We start from the raw sequence: 22,680 nt of genomic DNA, 5'->3' as shown, positions 1-22,680 counted from the left end.
AACCCTGAAGACTGTCTTCTATTCTGGGAACTGGCAAACGTTTTCTGCAGAGGAGTAGACAGTGAGTATTTTGGTCTTTGAGGGTCATGCGGTCTCTCTCCAAGCACTCAGCTCTGCTCCTGGGGCACAAAAGCAGCCATGTTGATCTGTAAATGAGGGTTCCAATAAAGCTTTATTTATAACGCCAGGCCATGGGCCCGGCCCCTCTGGCCAGCTGGCCATGGCTGGCCCACTCTTGCTCAAATGCGAGTCCTCCCCTGACCTGTTTTTCTGAAGGAGGAGTTAATCAGGGGACAGGAAACCATCACATTGGTAGGTCTAGGGGAAGATTTAGTAGAACCTATTAATATAAAGGAACTCTGGAATCCAGGAAAAAGTGCTGCTTTTTAACCGATTTCTGTTAGAGTAATGAAAAATCTTTATGGTGTTCCTAATTGTGAGTGAATGAGTAAAATCAGCTCTTCTCATCAGTTGAGTTTCAGGGTTTGCTTTTTTAGGAAAGTTTGTGGCCGTCAGATCCCAGGTGGTGCCTCCAAGGCACATGTGTGTGGAACCAGCCTAAGCTGATGGGATGGGAGAAAGGAGGAGGGAGCGAAGGCCCCACGGAGGTCCCCCCTGGGGAATTAAAGCTAGGCAGGTGACCCCTCGGCCCTCCCCCTGCCCGGCCTGATTCACGTCCTCATGTTTCTACACGTCTCTCTGCCTTGGGTGCTCGTGAGTGTGTTAGGGGAGCCCAGCTCCACCCCAACTAGATTCCGGGGTCCCCTATGGGCACGGCCCCTGAGGGAGGGCGATGCAGGATGGGGGCCCCAAGCACAGCAACCCCCACGTGACACGGAGAGAAATCCTCAGCCTGTTCTGTTTTCTTTCCAGATGGACCCCGTGGTTAGTGCTGATCTGAGAGCTTCGGTGAACACGCTGCCCTTATGCAGACCCCTCTGGTTCTCAGGACCCTCCTGCCCCTTCCTCTACTCTGGCTTCAGGGAGGGGCTGGCTCCCCACGCTGCCGGTGACCCCTCCTCATGCACCTATGGCTGTGCCCCATCCCCCCTCGCCCAGCAAACGGAGCTACGAGCCAGCCTCGTCCTCAAAGGCCCAATTCTATCATGGAGTGCAGGGTGAGCAGATCCAGTTAAGGTTTCCATGGCAATGACTTAAATTTTGAGACTTTTGTCCTCGTGGAGCTGTGACAGGCTCTCCCCTGTCCCCTGGGGAGACATTCCCTATCAGAGAAGCAAAGGGCAAATAATCTGTCCCATCTGCCAAATGCAAACATCCTTCCCCTGCTGCCAGGGCACCACAAAACCTGTGAATATGGCCCCAGGGTTTTTGACTTGGACTTCTATTAATATTCCTCTCTTCACCCCCACTCCTGAATTTTGGCAGCTGGTGTAGAAGACAGGAATCGATCAATAAGAAAATCCACTGGGAAACACCAGAGCGCTATTCTTTTCAGGACGCATGTAGGTATACACATCTAGACCTGTCAATCACATACATGTATATATAAAATATGTTACGCATGTTGTATCTTGTATGTGTTATATCCAATATTTTATATAGACGTGTCTATGTATAGCATATATTGTCAAACAAGGCAAGCAGCATATTTTTTGGCATACCAGAAGAAACCAATCTCAGCTCCCATCTCCCAAAGATACATGAATAACAGATTAGGGATGCTTGGGTGGCTCAGTCGGTTGAGTGACTGACTTTGGCTCAGGTCATGATCTCACAGTTCGTGAGTTCGAGCCCCGCGTCAGGCTCTGTGAGGACAGCTCAGAGCCCGGAGCCTGCTTCGGATTCTGTCTCTCTCTCTCTCTCTCTCTCTCTCTGCCCCTCCCCCGCTCGCACTCTTGTCTCTCAAAAATAAACAAACGTTAAAAATATTTTAAAAAATAGATTAATGAAGCAGGTCCCTAATTGCTCTGTCTATAAAAAGCCCAAGACTTTTTAAAAAGGCGCTTTTCTTTTTTAAACACGGTTTTCTCTGAGAAGCACACTACAAGAGGGGACGTGCCTAGCATCCCGTCCCTCACTGACACGGGCTTTCACGGCACCGCTGGCCAGGCTGGCCAACTGGCTACGACACGGAGGCAGTGAGTTCCATCCTGTGGGGATCCCTGGCTCTGGTCAGGCCTGGTGACTGATGGGTGAGCCCAGCAAGTCGGTTCATCTCTCTGGGCTCTATTCTTGTTTAAAGCACCGACACAATGCTGGACAAGACGCCCCTCCAGCATGCTTCTGACCTACACGCGGCTGTCAGACGAACCCGGGAGGCTGCAGGCCCTGTCTCTGGGTGGCAGGGGCTTTGGGACAGAGGAACACGCAAACAAGCACCAGCAGCCCGGCCTGGCGGAGCTCAAACAGGAGCACAGGTACAGTGTCGTGGGGCATGAGAGCGAGGGAGTCTCCCAGAGAGCCTACCTCCACCAGCCTCTGGAGGCTTCCAGATGGGCAAGGGAGCACTCAGGGGGGAAAAAAACAGAGGTGCCCATGTGGCTCAGTCAGTTAAGCATCTGACTCGGTTTCAGCTCAGGTCATGACCTCACGGTTTGTGAGTTCGAGCCCTGTGTTGGGCTCTGTGCTAACAGTGTGGAACCTGCTTGGGATTCTCTCTCTCCCTCTCTCTCTGCCCCTACTCCACTCGTGCTCTCTCTCAAAATAAATGAATAAACTGTAAGAAAGAAAGAAAGAAAGAAAGAAAGAAAGAAAGAAAGAAAGAAAGAAAAAGGAAGGAAGGAAGGAAGGAAGGAAGGAAGGAAGGAAGGAAGGAAGGAAGGAAAACAAGCCCCACAGCCTCCGGCTTGTCAGAAACCCAACTGGAGGAGTGGGGGAGATCAGATTAAAATCAGGGTTGCTAGACTTGAAATTAATAAAACATGCCGTGTCAACCACACTTCAATTAAACAAGAGAGAGCAGAGCCATCAAGGCTGTTATATCAGATGAGTCATTCTAAGACCCAACGGAAACAATGTCTGCAACTTAAAGCCACCACAGAACTGTTCAGTAGCTAACGGTTGTCAGAAGATCTGGGAACTGGGTTTTCTTCCAGGGTATCCTCCCTGGCTGCATTTCAAAAGGACAGAACAGGCTGAAACTTGCTCTATGATCATACCTCAAAACTTGTTCAGTGCACGAACTAGAAGTAACAGCTTTACTTTTAGCTCTGACATCTTGTTTTTTAAGTTTATTTATTTGTTTTGAGAGAGAGAGAGAGTAAGACAGGCAGAGAAGGGCAGCAAGAGACAGAGAGAGAGGGGGGAGAGGGGGAGAGAGAATCCCAAGCAGGCTCCACGATGTCACCAGAGAGCCTGACACGGGGCTCAAACTCACCAACATGAGATGAAGACCTGAGTTGAAATCAGACGCTTAGCTGACTTGAACCCCCAGGCATCCGTCCCTCCTTTAGCTCTCACATCTTAATGCTTCATCCAGAAGGGTCTTTGGTCATACTGAGTCTGAGTTCACTTGGTGTTCTTGTGACTTTTCACATAATGCTAGCAAAATGTTCTAAAGTCATGGGTTTGAGAGATTCCATTAACCTAAGTCAAGCTGGCTTCCTTTTTCTGCAAAGTCTTTATAAAAAAAAGTCTTTGACTAAACCAAAGCACTGGAAATTACAAAGTATTTGAAAGAACAAAGTCAAAATTATTAGGTAGGAAAATTTATCCAGCTGCATTTTTAAATTAAATTCCAGGCCAGGAAAGTTAATTTTCTTGTAGCCCAAATAACTGCCAGTTTCTGTCAGGATTCTCTCCAGAAAATATTTTCAGAAGAGCCTGAAAGTCTCAGAAATCCAAATTCATCAAGTTTATAGCTCCACATACTGACTCTTGTATCACGTGGCATTACATTTAAGCTGTAAACCACCCCAAACTAAATGATATATGGCATTTAAATAAACAGGCTCTTGAAAACAATTTCAATGCCATCAAAATCCTGTTTGATTTTATTTTTTTAAGTTGGCCACACACTGCCTTTTTTTGTTTTCCAGAAGTAAGCCTCTAAAAGAAATGCAACTATCTTTAGCATTTCTTAAGGAAAAAAGAAGGAGGAGGAGGGGGGAAGGGGAGAAGGAGGAGGAGGAGGAGAAGGAGGAGGAGGAGGAGGAGGGGAAGGGGAAGGAGGAGGAGGAGGAGGAGGAGGAGGGGAAGGGGAAGGGGAAGGGGAAGGGGGAGGAGAAGGAGAAGGAGGAGGAGGAGGAGAAGGAGAAGGAGAAGGAGAAGGAGAAGGAGAAGGAGAAGGAGAAGGAGAAGGAGAAGGAGAAGGAGAAGGAGAAAGAGAAGAGGCGCCTGGGTGACTCAGTTTGTTGAGTGTCCAACTTCAGCTCAGGTCATGCTCTCATGGTTTGCGAGTTCGAGCCCCGCATTGGGCTGTCTGCTGTCAGCCCAGAGCCTGCTTCGGATCTTCTGTCCCCTCTCTCTCTGCTCCTGCCTGGCTCAGGCTCGCTCTCTTACTCTTGTGCACTCTCTCTCTCTCTCCCAAAAATAAACATGGGGGAAAAAAAGAAAAGAAAAAATTTTCCACATTCAGCTAAGCTGGGAATCTCTTGATACTTTGCTCTGGTCCATTCTGCCTTCCAGTCCCATCTTGATGGTGTTTCCCAGGGTTGTGTCTCAGTCGTGAGTGCCTGATGTAGACCAGGCTCTGGGTACCAGACCAGGAAGAGGGGAGGGCATGCTCGGACCATTCCAACCTGAGCTGAGGTCAGGGTCCGGATGTGTTATCTACACAGTGAAGTTTTGCGTAAGGAGCGTCACCTACCCACATCTGTTATTCTGCTCCTTTTCAGAGGAGCCCAAGGTCCAGGACATATATGCAAATGAAGGCAAATGGAATTGATGGACTCTTTAGAACATCATCTGATGACCCTGGCACACTTCAGAGAGCAAAGCTAAAGACCAGTCCTGGATGTCCAACCCGTGTGAACGCTTTGCGAGGGCCACCTCGAAAATGACGCCGTCGCTGCTCTGCACATGCCACACCGTGCTCCTGGAGAACCCCGAGGTCTACGGCAGGTCCGGCTCCCACCACGAGGGCTGTGCAGGGCCCTCTGGGGGCCTGAGGGGGATCTGGTCCACACTGCGCCCCACCCACTAGAGGTGGAAATCAGGCGAGCTAGTTAGTCTCTGGGGTGTCCTGTTCGCATATGACGACAACCAGCAGGGCTGTCCGGACACTTACTGAGACCAGGGACTCAGCATCAGGTGCACAGTGAATGTGGAGGACCAGGGTGCTTTCCTGTCAGGATGGCAGTCATCATAACTCACCTATGCTTGGCCTCAGAACTTCCTTGTGTGCCTTTGGATCTTTTAAATTCTGCATAGGTCCCAGAATTTGGTCCTCAAACTATTAGTCCTAACCCGGCTGAAGAATAATAACACCCCGTGAGGGTGAAATCTCTTTAGAACACCCCCTAAGGCCAAATCCCTGTAAACGAGTTATGTTTCATGAATCCTTCTTATGACCAAATGACCTTATGACCCAACAACAGTCCTTCCAACTGTGAGCTCTGCAGAGAATTCAAGGTGACAAATTTCACAGGGTGCCTGGGTGGTTCAGCCGGTCAAGCGTCCATCCGACTTTGACTTTGGCTCAGGTCATGGTCTCACGGTTTGTGAGATCAAGCCTCACGTCGGGCTCTGTGCTGTCAGCAAGGAGCCTGCTTGGGATTCTCTCTCGCCCTGTCTCCCTGCCCCTCCCCCAGCTTGCACACACTCTCTGTCAAAAATAAACATTAAAAAAAATTTTTTTGAGAGTGACAAACTTCAGAAATCCAATTTACATTGACTCTCTCACTGTGGCAGCCAAATGATGCGTAATCCTATCTGCCAGAAGCGCTCTCCCCGCCGAGTTACCTTTCTTCTATCATAGGAGTCATCACCGGCTAATATGCTAGGCCACCTACCTCTTTCAAATTGTAGCTTTTTATATCTTTGCATAATTTCAGCCGCCACCATGCACTCGATCTAGAAAGAAAAAAAAATACAAACAAGAAGTGTAACAAGCCGAGGGCTAGACTATGATACCAGGTCAGCCTAAACCGAACCCACGGCACCCGCAAAGCCAACCAAGCAGGGCACAGTTGCACGTGTTAAAAACCGGATTTGTTCGGGGGCTCATGCCTCGTCCTCCTGCAGGTGGCCTTGCTTAGGGCAGGCGGCATCGGGGCAACTGATCGCAGTTTCCAATCCTTCTTTGATCAAGAGCTCGACATACTGTTTCAGGCACTGAAAAGAAAAAAAATCAGAGAAGTATCTGTAAACATCTTTACTTCCTTAAGGGAGAAAACTCAGCAGGTGCAGAAGAGGTGATGAATCGAGCACGTTGTTCCCTTACAGTTTCGTATTTTCCCTGGGTCACCCATAGCAACCATTGAATGAGAGGTTTCATTCACTCGAGTACTGATGAGGCGCCCCCTGTGCCATGCTGGTCACAGAACTGAGGCTGCGGGTGGGACCCCTGCACACGACCTCAGCAAACACCAAGCCAGTGAGTCTAAGAGGAGGAGGAAGGTCGGGAAGGAATATTTCTCAAATACATATTAGACATCGGGCACCGGACTCAATTGTTACACTCCATTGTTTCATGTACTCCTTAGAACATTCTTTTTTTTTTTTTTTTAATGTTTATTTATTTTTGAGAGAGAGAGAGAGAGAGTGTGTGTGTGTGTGTGTGTGTGTGTGCGCGCGCACGCAGGGGAGGGAGAGAGAGGAGGAGACACAGAATCTGAGGCAGGTCAGAATCTGAGCTGTCAGTACAGAGGCCGATGCGGGGCTCGAACGCACAGACCACGAGATCATGACCCGAGGTGAAGTCGGACGCTTACCTGACTGAGCCACCCAGGCGCCCCTACTCCTTAGAACACTCTTACAGGACAGGCATGACTGTCCCATATTTCAGGTGTGAACACTGAGTCACCAAAGGAACTTGCCAGCTTACCCAGATAGCAAGGGCAGAGCCCAGATTCAAGCCCAGCCTATCTCGACTCAGAAATGCCCCCACGCTCCCCCTTAGGACCCTCTGCCGATCCTTACTCACTGACACCCCGCTTACTCAGTGATAACTTACTACAACCTCACCTACGGGGTGGACTGTTGCAAAGTCGCAGGTCAGTCAAACAGAAAAAGTGGGAGGCACAGCAGGGTTCTAGCGAGGATGATGAGGGTGTACCCCGTGCCGATTTACTCCTGCTTCAGTCTACCAGCCTGGGAAGCCCACACTCCCCTGCAAAGCACATTATAAAGCCCAATTAAAAGAAAAAAACATGGGGGCATCTGGGTGGCTCAGTCGGTTCAGCATCCGACTCTTGATTTCAGCTCAGGTCATGATCTCCCGGATTGTGGGATCGAGCCCCGAGTCAGGCTCTGTGCTGACAGTTCAGAGCCTACTAGGGATTCCCTCTCTCCCTCTCCTTCTCTCTCTCTCTCTCAAAGTAAATAAATAAACATTAAGAGAAAGAAAGAAAGAAAGAAAGAAAGAAAGAAAGAAAGAAAGAAAGAAAGAAAGAAAGAAAGAAAGAAAGAGAAAGAAAGAAAGAAAGAAAGAAAGAAAGAAAGAAAGAAAGAAAGAAAGAAAGAAAGAAAAAGAAAGGAAGGAAGGGAGAAAGAGAAAGAAATAGAGAAAAAGAAAGAGAGAGAAAGAAAAAGAAAGACAGAAATAAAGAGAAAGGAAGAAAGAAAAAGGAAGGAAGGAAGGAGGAAAGAAAGAGAGAGAGAGAGAGAGAGAGAAAGAAAGAAAGAAAGAAAGAAAGAAAGAAAGAAAGAAAAGAAAAGATATAGCCTTCCCCAGTAAGCTCACTACCAAAAGTAAACAGAGACAGACTTTGAAGAGCTCAGAGAAGAACTCAGAGTACTAAACCTGGAGCCATTAAGTGAAGAGAAACCAGTATAAAAATGACAACAGCATATCCTCAAATCAACTTGCAATCACAGCCCAGTTCAATATTTGGGGTTCATGAGGCCAACAGCACTGTTATAATAACACTATTAAAAGTAATAGTGATTCATTGAGAAAAGCCCATAAGCTATGTTTCCCAAGCCTCACCTCCCCCCAGACGTGTTCCGCATTTCCCTAGAAGGATGCGTGGTCATTGCTAATGGGTGTGCCTCAACTGTCCCTGTCCCTATGCCCGGCCTAAGTCTTCCTCTCCTCCTACCAGCCTCGTTTTCCCGACCTGCACTTTGGGGCGCTTTAACCCACCTCCTGGTGGAGCTGTAAGAATTCGCGCAAGAGAATCCAGAAGACCGTGTGGAAAGCAGCGTATGCCTGATTATGTAAAAAATAATTTGACGTAAACGGGTAATTTCCACCATCGTAGCACATCAGGATACATCGTCCACGACAGACCCCAGGTAGCAATTGCTCTTAAAAATACCAATCAAGGTCATCCTCGGAAGGAGCCGTTCCCCGGAGCCTCCCTCCAGAGCGCTAAACAGAACGCGTGGTTTCACCTGTCACCTGCCACGCTGGTGCCCAGACCCCGGCCCCGAGTTCAGCCTGCCCTCCTCTGTCCTGTCTGGGCCCCCGGTGAGTGCAGTCGCCCCGAACGTCTGTCACTCACAGACCACAGACAGTTTACCGGCACGACGGCTGGGAAGAGAGCTCCCGGAGAACCAGGCGTGGATGAGCCCCGCAACGAGGCACAAGGTGGTCCCGGGGGTCCACTCATCGGAGCCAACGTCACAAGCGGGGGAACAGCAGAGGGAGAGGGAGCAGTCACACGGAGCCTCTGGCGGGCCCGGGCCCTGTCGCAGCAGCTGCTCGGGGAAACGGCAATGTCGCGGCTTGGTGGCCGCGACCCTCGCAGCAATGGTGTGTTTACAGCCAGGACGAACGTGGAATGTCCTGTTTACGGCTCGTGCCGCACGCGGAGGGAGAAAGACCGCAGGCTTTTGGAGCCAGACAGACCCATGGAATCCTTGTAGGCAGAGGCCACGGCCGGGCTCCTTGGCGGGTTCGGGCCGCAGCTCCCTCAGCCATAAAATAGGGATGCCCTGCTTGCTGGGCTCTGGGGACTGAAAGAAAGAACGTCAAAGAGCCCGACACAATTCCTGGTATGCGGCCCGAGCCAGGCAAACAGCGACTCCCGTTTCCTGCGCTTTGTCTACCTGTGCATGTTTCCTACAGTCACGGGCATAAAAACAAACCAAAACCTTAGCCACAAGAGGTTACGGTTTATAATCAGTTTGTCTTGGGGCGCCGGGGTGGCGCCGTCGGCCAAGCGACCGACTTCGGCTCAGGTCATGCTCTCACGGGCCCCGCGTCGGGCTCTGTGCTGATGGCTCGGAGCCTGGAGCCTGCTCCCGATTCTGTGTCTCCTTCTCTCTCTGCCCCGCCCCCGCGCATGCTCTGTCTCTGATTCTCTCTCTCTCAAAAATAAATAAAAACATTAAAAAAAACACACAACAGACTCGCATGGAGCAATGATGAGTGTGTCACGTCTGGCTGGGAGCGAACATCCCCGGCCCCTCAGATGTATCTGTGCTGTTTGCAAAATGATTATGACGAGTATGCTCTGGGAGCATCAATTTGTTTACTACATAAAGAGAGATGATCTAAGTGTCTGACCAACCATCCACTGAAAACAAGCCCGGTCTTCTTCCAGATACGCAGTGGGTCATGACTCACAAGTCATGGTTTTCAATTTAATAGCTAAAAGATGTCTTAAAAGGCACACACAAAAATGGGCAGAGAAGCTCAGTAAACTACGCAGTACAAAAGCAGATATCAATGGACTTCCTGCTATCATATTAATTATAGCTCCCAGTGATCAAAAGTCTTCACGTTAGCTGTTAGCCCACTACCCACAGCCTTCCATTTCCCAGATGAGAAAACAAAGGCTGGGGGAAGCTCAGAATGGCCTCGAAGGCATACTCTGTAAGTAAGGGAGCGGGGACTCACGCGTGCCAGAGTCCAGACAGGTGAGTCTTTGTTTCTTGATTTTAATTTCTGCCTTCTTCCTCAATTAACAACTCTTTCAAATGTAATTATCTATTATGCATCTTCAGTGACCTCATCAGTGTTTCTGTTAGAACGGAGAATTGTATGTTCTTTAAACTGGCAAAGTCTAGGGGCGCCTGGGTGGCTCAGTTGGTTAAACTGGCAAGGTCTGAGTCAGCCAGGAATGTATCTGTATGTGCCCATGACGCTCAGATGCAAGGATGGTCCCAGACACCAAGCCCCGGATAGCCACTGCGGGGGGGGAGGGGCTCATCTGCAGGTCATGGTCGTGCACTGTGCCCGACGTCCCAGTGGGAGGACAGGGGCCCCACCCGGATGGGGTCAGGAAGGCTCCCAGAGGTGACATGCTGGCCAGAGGGACAAGGACATCCCAGGAAGGGGGGTGTCTGCTGCACAAAGGGCAGGAGGAGGGAGGGGAGGTGTCGAGAGCCACAGAATGTTCCAGGAATTTCCTTTGGGACAAGGACATCCCAGGAAAGGGGGTGTCTGCTGCACAAAGGGCAGAAGGAGGGAGGGGAGGTGTCGAGAGCCACAGAATGTTCCAGGAATTTCCTTTTCCATTTCGTCTTCCAACAGCCTGAAACCCAGTTCCAAAGAGGAACGGCAATCCATTTCCCGCCGAGCAGAAGCGGGCCACAGAGACGCAGGGCCCTGCCTCGACTACAGCGAGTCTGAAGGTTGTGTGTTTTCTCACTTGAGGGCCTGGCGGCTGTGGAAGATCCTGAGAGCAGGAGAAAACTCCAGAAACCGTGCTCAGAGGGGCCTGAGGAGCCAATGCTCCTCAGGGATCCACTACTTAGGAACATCACATGCAGGCAGGTCCACGCAACGGCAGTGGGACCCCAGTGAGCACTGTTTGAAGGGCAAGGACCCCGGAATTGCACAGCTGGCTTCACATCCCAGCTTACCAACTTGGCAGATGTGAGCAAGGAGCTTCACCTCCCCGAGCCCCACTGGGTAAGCCTGCCGCCAAACGCCCTCCAGCCACCAGATCAACCTGCGGCGGCTGCAGTCACCGGGCGGGCGCCACACGCCTTCCTTGGGCCTCAGCTCCGCAGCCGCCTGCAGCCACCGCCCCCTCGGGTATCAGCGCACGGCTGGCCCCCCCACGCAGGGACACGGGCATCCTGTAGCCCTTTGTAGGCTTGTGATTACAGATGCCGGGTAAAGATGCGGAGCGACAGATTGGTGTGGAACCCTATCCTTCCAGAGCACCGAGGTGGAGGCCCTCAGGCACGGCTCTGTCACGTGTCTGGGGTCTGGGTCGATTCAGCCAGTAGGCACGGAGCACCTGCTTTGGTGACAAGGACCGCTGGAGCTTCGTGGGGGCGAGGGGGAGGCTTGGGGGGCCCTCACTTCACAACAATCAAAGCAAAGAGAGACACGAGCCAGCTGCGGGTGACGTGAGGACCGTGCTGGACGGGGCGGCTGCTCATTCAACACAGTCCGGCAGAGAAGGAAGTGTCCGTCCCGTGTCAGGTCCACGCGAGGCACACAACGCCAGAAGGCTGTCTTGATGGCCGGGGGTGTCAAACAGAGTACCTGGGGCTGGACTGGATTTGCCCCATCAAAGGATACATCATGAGAACCCAGTCTCAGCGGGGGGAGGGGAGACCTGAGCGGGGCAGGGAGACCAGGTAAAACGGCTCAGGCCCACGGTCCCCATCAGGGCCACGTGGCGCTCCGGCTTCGGGCAGCGGTGGTGGTGACAACTCACGGGTCGGGAACTGGGCACATCCTACAGCCCGGCCTGAAGCCACTAGGGACTGAAAAACTTGACCATCGAAACACGGCATCCCCCGGGGTCCCGCACGAGGCACAGGCAGCCCTGTGGACGGAGCACCGGAGGACGTTCCGAGAGCCGGGCCGTGCCCAGTGCCTGGCGGGCTCCAATGAGGCGGGACCCGGAGTGGGGTGCAGTGCGGGGCTGAGGGAAGCCGGGAGGTGACGGTTAGGATGGCCTGAAGGGGGCCCCATCCTGCTCTGACAACCTGCGGGCTTGCTGGGGATTCGGGAGCCTGCGCACTGCTGCTCTCTGCAGGACGGACACCCCAGGGGAAGGAGGACTTTCTCCTGCACAGTGACCGACCGGGGCTCCTGCGCTCCCTTCCTTGGTGCAGAGGCCGAGCTGGCCAGTGGGGAGTGGACAGGTCCCAGAGAGTGCACCACCCTCCTGCAGGGAGGACACGCTCCTCCCCAGGGAGCACAGCCTCCTCGAGGGGGCATACAGTCCTCCCCAGGGAGCACAGCCGCTTCCAGGGAGCACAGCCTCCTCCCTAGAGGTCACGCCCTCCTCTGGGGAGAACACACTCCTCCCCAGGGAGCACACCCTCATCCGGGGAGCACACCTTCCTCCCCAGGGAACACAGCCTCCTCCCTAGAGGTCACACCCTCCTCTGGGGAGCACACCCTCCTCCAGGGAGCACATCCTCCTCTGGGGAGCACAGCCTCCTTCCTAGAGGTCACACCCTCCTCCCACCACACCTGTAAATAAGCTGCAAGGGAAACAGCAAGTGTGGACGACGCGTTCTACCTGCTGAATGTGAAAAACCAAAGCCACAGAGGAGCAAAACTGAGTGACCAAACCTCACCTTCCTCACAAAGAAGGCAGGTCAGAGGTGTCTGGTGGGATGGGGTTAACACGTACACTAGAGGTGGGAACACCAAGAGGCCAGCATGCCATCCACTCAACAAATTCAGATTCACCCCGGAGCAAAGTCTAGAAGCCAAAACCGTGCAAGAACAGATGAGCCCCGGGGGGACGTCTGCCAAAGGGAGTCCGCGTGCTTCTAAGTGCGGCTCTGGGATCACGCGTGTGTGGGGTAAAGGCCTGTGAGAGAAGGGGGTGCACGTATATGACTCTGAGGACCCAAGCGGTGCAACTGCTCAGAGCTGGGGAAGCCTGAGGGCTCATTCCAGTAGAGGGAGAGGCCGCTCATCCCACCTCTTCAGGCCACGTGGTCTCCTCCGTCCACACCACTGAGAATGATTCCATCAAATGGCGATACCAACGGTTTGTTTGTTCTTTACCTCAGATAAGAAGGGGCCGGGAAGATGGGTGGGTGGATCCATCCGGGTACCTTGCCCAGGACCCCACCTGCCACAGACCTGGAAGGGTCTCCTGGATGCGAACACAGAGGTGGGCTTGGGGATGGAGAGTCAACTACACAAGACGGGGACAGAGAAAGCAGCCTCCGAGTGCCCGTTCGGGGTTGGAAGGTGCCAGGATCCAGGGATGTATGACCTATAGAGCAGCACGCGGATGAGTCCAGAGCGGCCCTCTAGCCCTGTGCGAAGTTCCCCGGGAAAGCAGGCGCCAGGAGTCAGCGTCGTCTTAGGGGCCGCTGGTGGATAAGCATCACGTCTGGGTGCGAGCGGCCAGTCTAAGCAGGCCTTTTCATCTTTCTGGGCTGCAGTGGCCTCTCGTGAGATGGGAGAATTCTGGCCACTTCACAGGGTTTTATGACAGGTGCACGTGGTAAGTCACCAGCAGTTAACAAATGTCATTCCCTATCCTTTTCTATCCGCCAGGTAGAGCTTCAGGGGGACCCTACAACAAAAACCTCGCCGGCATGCCTGTGAGCGGCGTGGACAGAGAATCCGAGGGGTCCGGGTGACGCCTTGAGGCAGTGCACATCAGGAAGCATGTGGGCCACATCGACACAGAAAGGCCTTGCGGAGCTACGCGTCCACATGCCTGTCACCTTGGCAGCTGGAAGCCCCAGCCCTCTGGTCCATTCTCAGCCCTGGGCCCCAAGGCACCTCAGCCTGCAAGTGTGCCTTTTCCCATCTAGAGAGCCCAGACTAGGAAGAGGCCCTCTACACCACGGAGCCCCCAGCCCACGGAGAAGAGGCCGGGAGTCTGTGTCCCTCAGAGGCCCAGGGTGCTCAGAGCACTTGGGACAGAGATAATCCACCGGGCTCGTGGCCCCCAAACACCATACGGGCAGAGCAGGCCTGTGTTCAACCACTTCACATGGTTTCAGTCTCCCCTGTAGACTCTGGTTTGAATAGAGACCCTGAACTGCAGGACCCTTTGAAAACTACTTCCTTCCCAGGATTCACTCCTACCCTGGGGGGAGCCAGAGTTAGCTTCCTCTAACTCTGAAGACACTAACATTTCTCAGACTCGTCTCAGAGAAGGAGAGGCAGGATCCGAGCAAGAGTAGTTGTGACAGCGAAGAAGAGAACAGTCAGAGAAACACCTGAGCCATTTTAGAACTCAAGCTGCCTGCCGTTCCAGCAACATTTTGTGTGAGTTCCACTATGTGGACAATGACACAAAACCAAATCCCTGCTCCTCTAGTGGAGGGTATAGGTAAGCAGACATCAGGACAACACAGTGGGACGAAAGGAACCAGAAAATAAGGGGAGCTGGAAGCTTCCGACAGTTTGGAACCATTGAGCGTAGGAATAGAGGAAGTGGACAGAGAGAGTCAGGAATGGAGCTTTGAGGCTGGATAAAAGGGAGGGACCCAACTGCACGGTGGCATTTCCACTCAAGAAGAGTCTCAATTACAGAGGGGGTCACTTGAACTAGCTATTGAAGGACACATGAGTGTGGACAGAGCCATCACAGCAGGCAAGCAAAAGTGGGGGTGTCATGGTGTGATGGGGCCAGACGGGGAGGGTTTTGCTGGGGTTTCCACTGGTTTCTAAAGCGTAACAGTGACATAGCCGGCAGGGCCTGGAGGGGCTCCCGACCAGAAATCGGCAGTGTAGACATTGGGGGAGACGAGCAATGTGCTACCTGCCTGGAAAGTGGGTGGTCTGAGGGCAGCCTTGGGTTATCCACCTCCCACGCCCGGCCACGGCCACACAGGAGGCAGAAAGCGTGGGGTCCAGAGTAGTGGGACAGGAGGACAGGAAATTGCTTTTGACCAGTCAAAATTGCTTTTTGACCTTCTTCCAGTCAGGCCAACTTTTCTGTGTGTCACAGTTTGCCATCGTTTGGCCGCTGTAGGAAGAGCATCGATTACACAGACCATGAGTCTCGGCTCGCTCCGGGATGGCCTCCACCATTAACTCCTGGGGAACAGCATATACGGATGTGGCGAAGAGGCCTACGAGGTCAGAAACAGAGCCTGCATTTCAAGGCAGAGACGCCGGACTGCAGAGTCAGTTTCCCCATGAACCCTTTCCTCCTCAAAATCAATGTACCTCAGAACTTAAGTGTAACTCTTCCGTGATTATTTATTAAGAGGGCGTCCTCTGGTCTCGCACAATTTTCTCTCTTCGCTCTTTCCCACGTCCCCACGTCTGTCCCCCGGGACATCACAACTCTCTGGCTGCGGCCGTGGCGGTGGGCTGGGGTGACATGAGGCCCCACACCAGGAAGAAATGGGGCGTGGGCACCTGCCCCACTCTCGGTCGGTCAACACGCACCTGCTTCCCCTATTCACGCTGAAGAAACGAGCGGAACTGCTCTCAACATTTTAATTTTTAATACCTGGTGGTAAAAAAAAATCTCCGCTGTCACGCCATCTCCTAGAGCTGCAGGTACCCCGTCTTTGAAGGAACAGAGCTATTTTCCCCCTTCCAAAGTCCCCTGGCTTACATTAAGCATTCGATGTGAATTAGAGTTGCTGGTTTTTACTACAATTCTCTACGAACAGAAACCCCAAACAGCAACAGCGAAAGCGGGTGAAAGGCCAGGGAAGGATCAGGTGACGGAGACACAGCAAAGTCGCCCAGAGGCGCAGGGCGGAGGGGACTGGACTCCACTGGTGGAGACAGAGGAAGACTTCGCTTCCGCCACGGGGAGGCGATGGGCACAAAGCGGATTCTCTAATCCACCCAGACTTTCTCCCCCCATCCTGGCGTTTCCCCTAGAAATGAAAAGGAGTCCAACACGCCGCAGTAAGCGGCTGGAGGTCTGTCAGTCCGCCCCTCCCGCGTCCCCCTCCCTCCCATCCTTCGCCATCTCAGGAAAAGGTCAAAAGCAATTTCCTGTCCTCCTGGTTGAAGTGACCTTCCTGAGGCTTTAACGACACACACTTCTCACACGTCAACACCAACGCAGACTCGCTGCAGTTTAGGCCAGCGGCCCTTTAGCGATTAGTGATCACGAGTCCTGAGTAAACCCGGGGTTCCAGCCCCTCGGAAAGCCAGCGGCTGGTTCAAGCCCAAGTCAGAAGATGGAGACATAAATGTTTGCCGAGCTCATCTCCCCCTCCATGAAACGGAGATGGTAACATTGAAGGTGCCGGTGCCCCAGGGACATCAGGAGACAAGCGAAACAAGGCCTGTGAAGCGTGGCCAGGAAGGAAGAACACGTCTCCTACAGAAGGCCAGGGACGGCCAGCTAGTGCCCGGTACTAACCTAGACATCTGAAACATACACAGGCAGGCCACCCAGATGGTCCATTTATAACGCGGTTAAATTCAGAAGCAACTTCTTTGGTTTCTTATAGTTGGAAGAAAACAGTTCTTTTTTTCTTTTCTGGACTTTCACCCCCCCCCCCCCCCCCGCCTTGAATGGGAAGAACCATCAAGTAGAATTCAATTAAGATGATCTGAAAATAAACCCCTACATCCTCATTTTCCCTTTCTTTTTTTTTTTTTCAACGTTTTTTATTTATTTTTGGGACAGAGAGAGACAGAGCATGAACGGGGGAGGGGCAGAGAGAGAGGGAGACACAGAATCGGAAACGGGCTCCAGGCTCCGAGCCATCAGCCCAGAGCCTGACGCAGGGCTTGAACTCACGGACCGCGAGATCGTGACCTGGCTGAAGTCGGACGCTTAACCGACTGCGCCACCCAGGCGCCCCTCATTTTCCCTTTCTGAAGGGTCAGATGCTGGGTCTGACTTAGGCCTGATGGAAACAGAGGTCCCTATAATCACTACCAGCAGATCATCTGGCCCCCAAATAGTGCTGGAGACAATCTGCGGAAATGTAAACGTGATGTCAACATCCCCTCTAACACCACACCAGCGAAAGGTGACGTGAATAGCTGAATATTCAACCTGTGCACGATCACTAGGTCAGCACTCTTGTAACCTCAAGCACAGAACTGTACAATTCAATTTAAAATGAGGAACGGTAGGGGCGCCTGGAGGGCTCAGTCAATTTAGCATCTGACTTGATTTCCGCTCAGGTCCTGATCTCACAGTTAGTGAGTTTGAGCCCCGCATCGGGCTCTGAGTTGGCAGTATGGACCCTCCCTCTCCCTCTCGCTCTGCCCCTCCTCCACTCCTGCTCGTGCTCTCTCTCTCTCTCAAAATAAATAAATAAACTTAAAAAAAAAAACTAAAAAATGAGGTAAGGTGAAGCTTTTCCCTTCTGGAAAGGCGAGCACGCGCCGTGATCAGGTCTCCTAAATTGCATCATCACTAGCTTCTAAAATTCTGTTTGATCACTTTTGGATCACGAGCACCTGTGACGGCCATCTACCCGGGTGCCCGACTGATTTGAAGGAGGATTCCTTCAGCAACCGCGTGACAGACTCGGTCGCTGGCAAAGGTGGGGTCAGAGATTTGCCGGGTGCCGCTAAAACCGAAACCAGAGGCCGCCTCCCAAAATTCCCTCCAATAGTGGATTTCTCCGGAAGGACCCACCAGAGTACAGAATATGCACTGGCACTGGGCGATGGTGGTCATCTGCTCCACCGGGTACTCCCCGAGACACAGCTTGCACGACACCAGCGGATCGAGGGCCAGGTCCCACGTGGGCCGGTACCGCGCTGTGGTCATGGCAGAACAGTCTGAAACGAGAGAAGCACAGGGCGTCAGACCCCCGCGTGGCCTCCAGCAGAACCGAGGCAGGAGTCACCTCTCTCAGCTCCACATGGGGCCCCAGGGAGTGGCCAAGGGGCGGTCGATGGGCCCAGGGATTTAGTTCATTTGGGTCCTCGGAGCTTTAACCAGGGGTCCCCGGGTCCCTTGGGTCTGTGGGTGACCCCTCCCCCGCGCAGAGGGTAACGATCGTGTCTACCCTCCAAATGGCAAACGACCCACCCCCTTGCCGCCTTCCCTCCATCCTTCTGATGGGCACTGAGTAAGACACGCCCCCACCCCCACCAACCGAGCACCTCGTCTAGGAGGGCAAAACCTCGGCAAGCATGGAGAAGAAGCTTCCATTAAAATAGTCTGATCAGACGGGACTGTTCTAGGATTTCTGTTGCAGGAACATCTCAGGGAAGGCGGTGGAGGGGCGCCTGGGTGGCTCAGTGGGTTGGGTGTCTGACCTCGGCTCAGGTCAAGATCTCGTGGTTCATGAGTTCAAGCCCTGCATCGGGCTGTGTGCTGACAGCTCAGAGCCTAGAGCCTGCTTCGGATTCTGTGTCTCCCTCTCTCTCTGCCCCTCCCTTCCTCTCTCTCTCTCTCTCTCTCTCTCTCTCAAAAATAAACATTAAAAAAATAAATAATAAATTAAAGAAAGAAAGCGGTGGGTGTGGCCCCTCCCCCTCAGTCTTCAGTGCCCTCCAAATGGAATCCACCTTTCCACACCACAACACCCAGGTGTTACCCGGCCCCCCCAGAAATAGCCCCAACACCACTGCCTCCTTAAGCACTGGCAGATTTTCTCAAACTTAAGCTTCAGGGAGGCAAGGGCCTTTGGCAGACTTGTTCATTTACACGGGTCAAGTGCATCCAACGATGCCTGGTGTGAACCCCAGGCACCCCAGGAACTTCCACATCCTCCGGGGACGTTCTCTGGTCACTTCCTAACCTGCCCACAGTCTGCTTCCTGATAGCATATGTTTTCTCTTTGTATTTATCACACTGATTCCCACTGCTTGCTGCTTGGGGAAGACGGGGAAGACAGGGAAGGTGCGTGCCTCTAGCCTCTGACTCATCGCCTGACCCACAGCGACCTCTCAACAACTGCCTGTTGAGTGAATGAACAGATCCTTGTATCTCGGGCTACGTCTTCTCAGTCTGAACCCCTGGCACCCGATCTAAGCCCGGCAGTCAGTGTGCACCCGCAGTAGGTAAGCGTGCCCGTGCTCCCCAAACTCAGAACTGAGTACGATTCAGTTAAAATTTCAGGCGCAATCCCCAGCCATCTGAACTCTGAGAGAGAGCTCCTTCTATCCAGCTTTCAGGATCCAAACTGATTTAGACAACCTGGCATCCTTCTCTGCCCAACCTCATCTTTGAACTGAAGGACTAAATGACATAGACAGCAAGAGACACCTGCGTTCCCTGCTAGTTTGTGAGGCCACGAAGGGAGGATCTGTCTTGTCCTGCCTCATACTTACAGCAGAGGGATGGATATAGAATGACAAAGACCTAACCCACGAAGGAACAACAAAAATAAATCAGAACACCAACCAACGACCGGAACATACACAAAATGATTCTAGCATCTTGGAAAGATTCAAAGAGGCAGGAGACACAATTCCCCGCCTTGGGGCGTCTTCAGATTCGGTTCAGGAACCTGCTTGGCCAAAGAGCAAGCTAACCGATACTATAAGGCAGTATATGGTTTATGTGCGAAATCGGTGCTCAAGGCACTTGGTAAAGATGAGAGTAAGTCTGGGTAGAAGACTCCTCAGCAAACTGGAAGAGCTTCATGAGGAAGACGAAGCTTGAGTGTGGAAGGGAGGCTACATTTCACATCGGGAACAGGGAGTGGCTATCAAAGCAGGAGGGAACAGGTTTCACCAGGCGGACCGAGCGTGGCAGGACCACAGCAGAAGCAACAGGAAACTCTGTGCTCTGAGGGCAAACTGAGCGTCCAGGACAATTACGGTGCGGTTGCCTGACCGTCGTCAGCCACGGTGTGCTTCCGTGGGTGAGGGGGTGGAGAAGCGCCATCTCCCGGGGTCGCTGTGAGGTCGAGAGAGGTCATGTGCAGGGCCTGGCACATGTAGGAAGTGCTCAGTAAAGACCCCCGCTCCTCTTCCCCTGCAAGGTCTCATTTAGCCATCCTTAGCAGACTCTGAGGATGCCAGTTAGCTCTCCAACGAGGCGTTACATACCGCCATTCTTTGTGCCAGCTACTCCCAGGGGCGAGGAGTTGTCACGATTGCTTTCTACAATCTACTCATATTCCCTTCTCAACTTTCACCAGTCATCGCTGTGGATCCTACACTGGGCGTCCAGGGAGGGGGAGAAGGTAACTGCAGAATCTTGAACTCAGACGGATTAGACACAAAGAACAAAGGAACATAAGTGATGAAAAATAACGGAGATGCAGGGGGAGACCCTGACCTTTAAGAGCCCAAGCAAAGGAGGGCAGTTACCGGAGGCCGGCAGGAATCTGCACAGAGACAAAGAGGAGAGATCAGCGGTCAGGGCAGGAAAGGGACGGCACCCAGGACCCCTCCCCGGAAAGCTAATCACTGGGAGCAACTTAGTCTAAAGTAAGTGTATTTTCTGTTGTTTGAAAAGAACTCTTTGACACAAACGCAAGGAACTTTTGGATTGGTCGGAGTCTTCCAAATAATTTAAACAAGCCTCATAATTTGACCTACAGCCAACGGGCCAACACTTAGGTGGCTTGGGGTCAGTGAGCTATCTCGGGGCACACATAACCCCCCCACACCCCGTGGGATATGTGTAACATTCCTCAGGCACTTCTGGGTGCCCAAGAGCAAAGGAAAGGACAGAAAACAAATGGTTAAACTGATAAGAGTTCACATCAGTTCACAAGCATCTTAGTACAACTACAAAAAAAAAGGGCAATCTTACCAATAGCCTGAAGTCCAGAAACTCCCCCCTGTCTTAATGCTAATGCTTTGCCAGAGGCAAAAACCACCTTAGCCTGACCATAGCTAGGCCTCTGCTACCCTGGGAGTCCACTTTAGCATATGGAAATCCCTTAAGAAATGTCTTCCTGACTGTACCTCCCCCGACTCCATAGGGTATAACCCGTCATGCCTCACAACGCCAGTGCCGCTCTTCCTGCCCACGGGTCCTGTTCCTGTGCTTTACTAAAATCACCTTTTTTGCACCAAACACATCTTCAAGAATTCTTTCTTGGCCGTCAGCTCCGAACCCGCCCCCCCCCCCAAAAAAAAAACACCTCATCATCATTATTATTTTAAATGTCCACAAGCATTTTCTGAATCCTGGGCTCGTGAACCAAGATGTTTTTTCTTTCTCTCTATCCCTCCACATCTTCTTTTGTTTTATTCCTCAATGATTTTTTTTTTCAAGTAACATTGCTTAAAGCTCACTGTACAGAGCGACGATCCCATTTTGACTATGGAGGTCCACTAGCCCTAAAAGGGATCACAAACCTGTACCAGAGGCGTCGCAGCTGTGGGCGGCGGCTGCTGACTGGTGCGTCCCGCCCGGACAGCTGGGGGTAGGTGGCCGGGAGCTCTGCTGTAAAGGCCCAGTCTCGGATGCTGGAGGGCTCTGTAGCAGCGGTCTGAGGGTAAAGAGGTCCCACGTTGGAAGGGAGAAGGGTTCTGCCGCTTGGGTCACTGACTTTGGACAGATTAGGAAACTGTAGTTGTTTTCACTCCGTAAAACTACACACCGTACCCTCGCGCATCCACTGGCTGGGAAGGGTGAGAAGAGATAGATTTAGGACTCCTGGGACACTTTACCTGTCCGGGAAGTGGGAGTCACTGTCCTGCGTCAGGTTTAAAGCCCTGGGCATGAACCCATATGGACTAAAGGGACAGACAAGGCGCGAGCATAGAAACTGTATGATCAACTTAGTCTTTCAGGAAGTGCCAGGGACAGCGGTAACCTTCAGAAGCAGCACACGAAAGCCAAAGGCCCCTGCTTTACTGTCCGCTGTTCAGTGTGGCCCCCGATCGGACGGCACCCCAGAACGCACCACAGGACGGCTGACGTCTAACCCTTCAACACAGAGTCTCAGCCCCCACCCCGAGTCCCGGGCAGACCAGGGGTCACGTGAGCGCTCGCCTGCCCCACCCACCGTGTACCACCTTCACCCTGGACCACTGGTCACCTCCTGGCCTGGTCGCTCCCAGACTCTCCCCGCTCTTCCTGGCTTCTGGGCTTGGCTCTGTTTCCTGTTTACGGCCTCTCCGAAGATGTGATCCTTAGCACAAACTGCAGGCTTGACCTCTCACTTCCTTTCCTCCTAGACCATGATTTCCACTTGACTTCTGGACACCGTGGCTTCCCACTGCCCTGCACGCAAGGCAGCCCGGCCCCTCATTTCCCTCCCTGGGCGCTACTCTTAAAGCGGGTCAGATGCCAATTTCCTGGTCCCTCGTCAGTCGGTATTCTTTCTCCTCTAGACTGGATACTCTCTGAGGTGCCCCAAATCAGGATTCAAACGGGGGACAACGGGACATAACAAAAGATATTTTTGAAGCCCGTCATGGACCTTCCCGACACACAGGATGGGCTGAATATGATTTTACAAACACTGAACAGCTGCAAACTTGAAATAGGAATTTGCTAAGAAAATCACAATGCACAATAAAAGAAAAGAAAAACAATCTTTGTTTTCCTAATGTGAAGGTCAAGTCCTATGAAGCCAACTATTTTAAGCACATCTGGTCAATGACAAGCGTTGCTCAATGTAAGTGATTCAGAATGTTTATCAGGCAAGTTACTTGTTAAGCGCTGCGGGGGTCGCGCAGAGCAGGCACTGTGGCGCAGGAGGTGTGGACACGGGAGCAGAAAGGGCCGAAAAGGAAGGCAGTCGCATGTGAACACGAGCTCTGGTTGCCGTCCGGAGACGTCCCCCCGCTGGGCTGGGGGCTGTGCGCTTGTGTGGGTCCCTACGCTCCCCGCCTTCACCCCTTCCAGGAGAGCAAAGGAAGGAGGGGTAACT

General features: G+C 52.5%; 1 protein-coding gene across 14 annotated transcripts in view; it reads right to left on the bottom strand.

The window, feature by feature from the left end:
* Positions 1–22,680, bottom strand: part of RNF144A (ring finger protein 144A) — a 163,848-nt gene that overhangs the window by 69,566 nt on the left and 71,602 nt on the right. For 5 of the 14 annotated variants that reach the window (XM_058682460.1, XM_058682454.1, XM_058682457.1 and 2 more), the window contains 4 exons: positions 21,158–21,291; positions 17,526–17,671; positions 6,130–6,234; positions 5,913–5,973 (listed from right to left, as the gene is read on the bottom strand). In XM_058682460.1, the coding sequence (XP_058538443.1) occupies positions 5,913–5,973; positions 6,130–6,234; positions 17,526–17,660 (301 nt within the window). In that variant the 5' untranslated portion in view covers positions 17,661–17,671; positions 21,158–21,291. Of the gene's footprint in view, positions 1–5,912; positions 5,974–6,129; positions 6,235–17,525; positions 17,672–20,126; positions 20,176–21,157; positions 21,292–21,843; positions 22,349–22,459; positions 22,649–22,680 lie in introns of those variants that run through there. The other 9 variants (XM_058682456.1, XM_058682455.1, XM_058682462.1 and 6 more) reach the window with 4 other exon arrangements.

This window comes from Neofelis nebulosa, chromosome 9, assembly GCF_028018385.1.
Source record: "Neofelis nebulosa isolate mNeoNeb1 chromosome 9, mNeoNeb1.pri, whole genome shotgun sequence".
NCBI lineage: Eukaryota > Metazoa > Chordata > Mammalia > Carnivora > Felidae > Neofelis > Neofelis nebulosa.
This window is presented reverse-complemented; position numbering and strand designations above follow the sequence as displayed.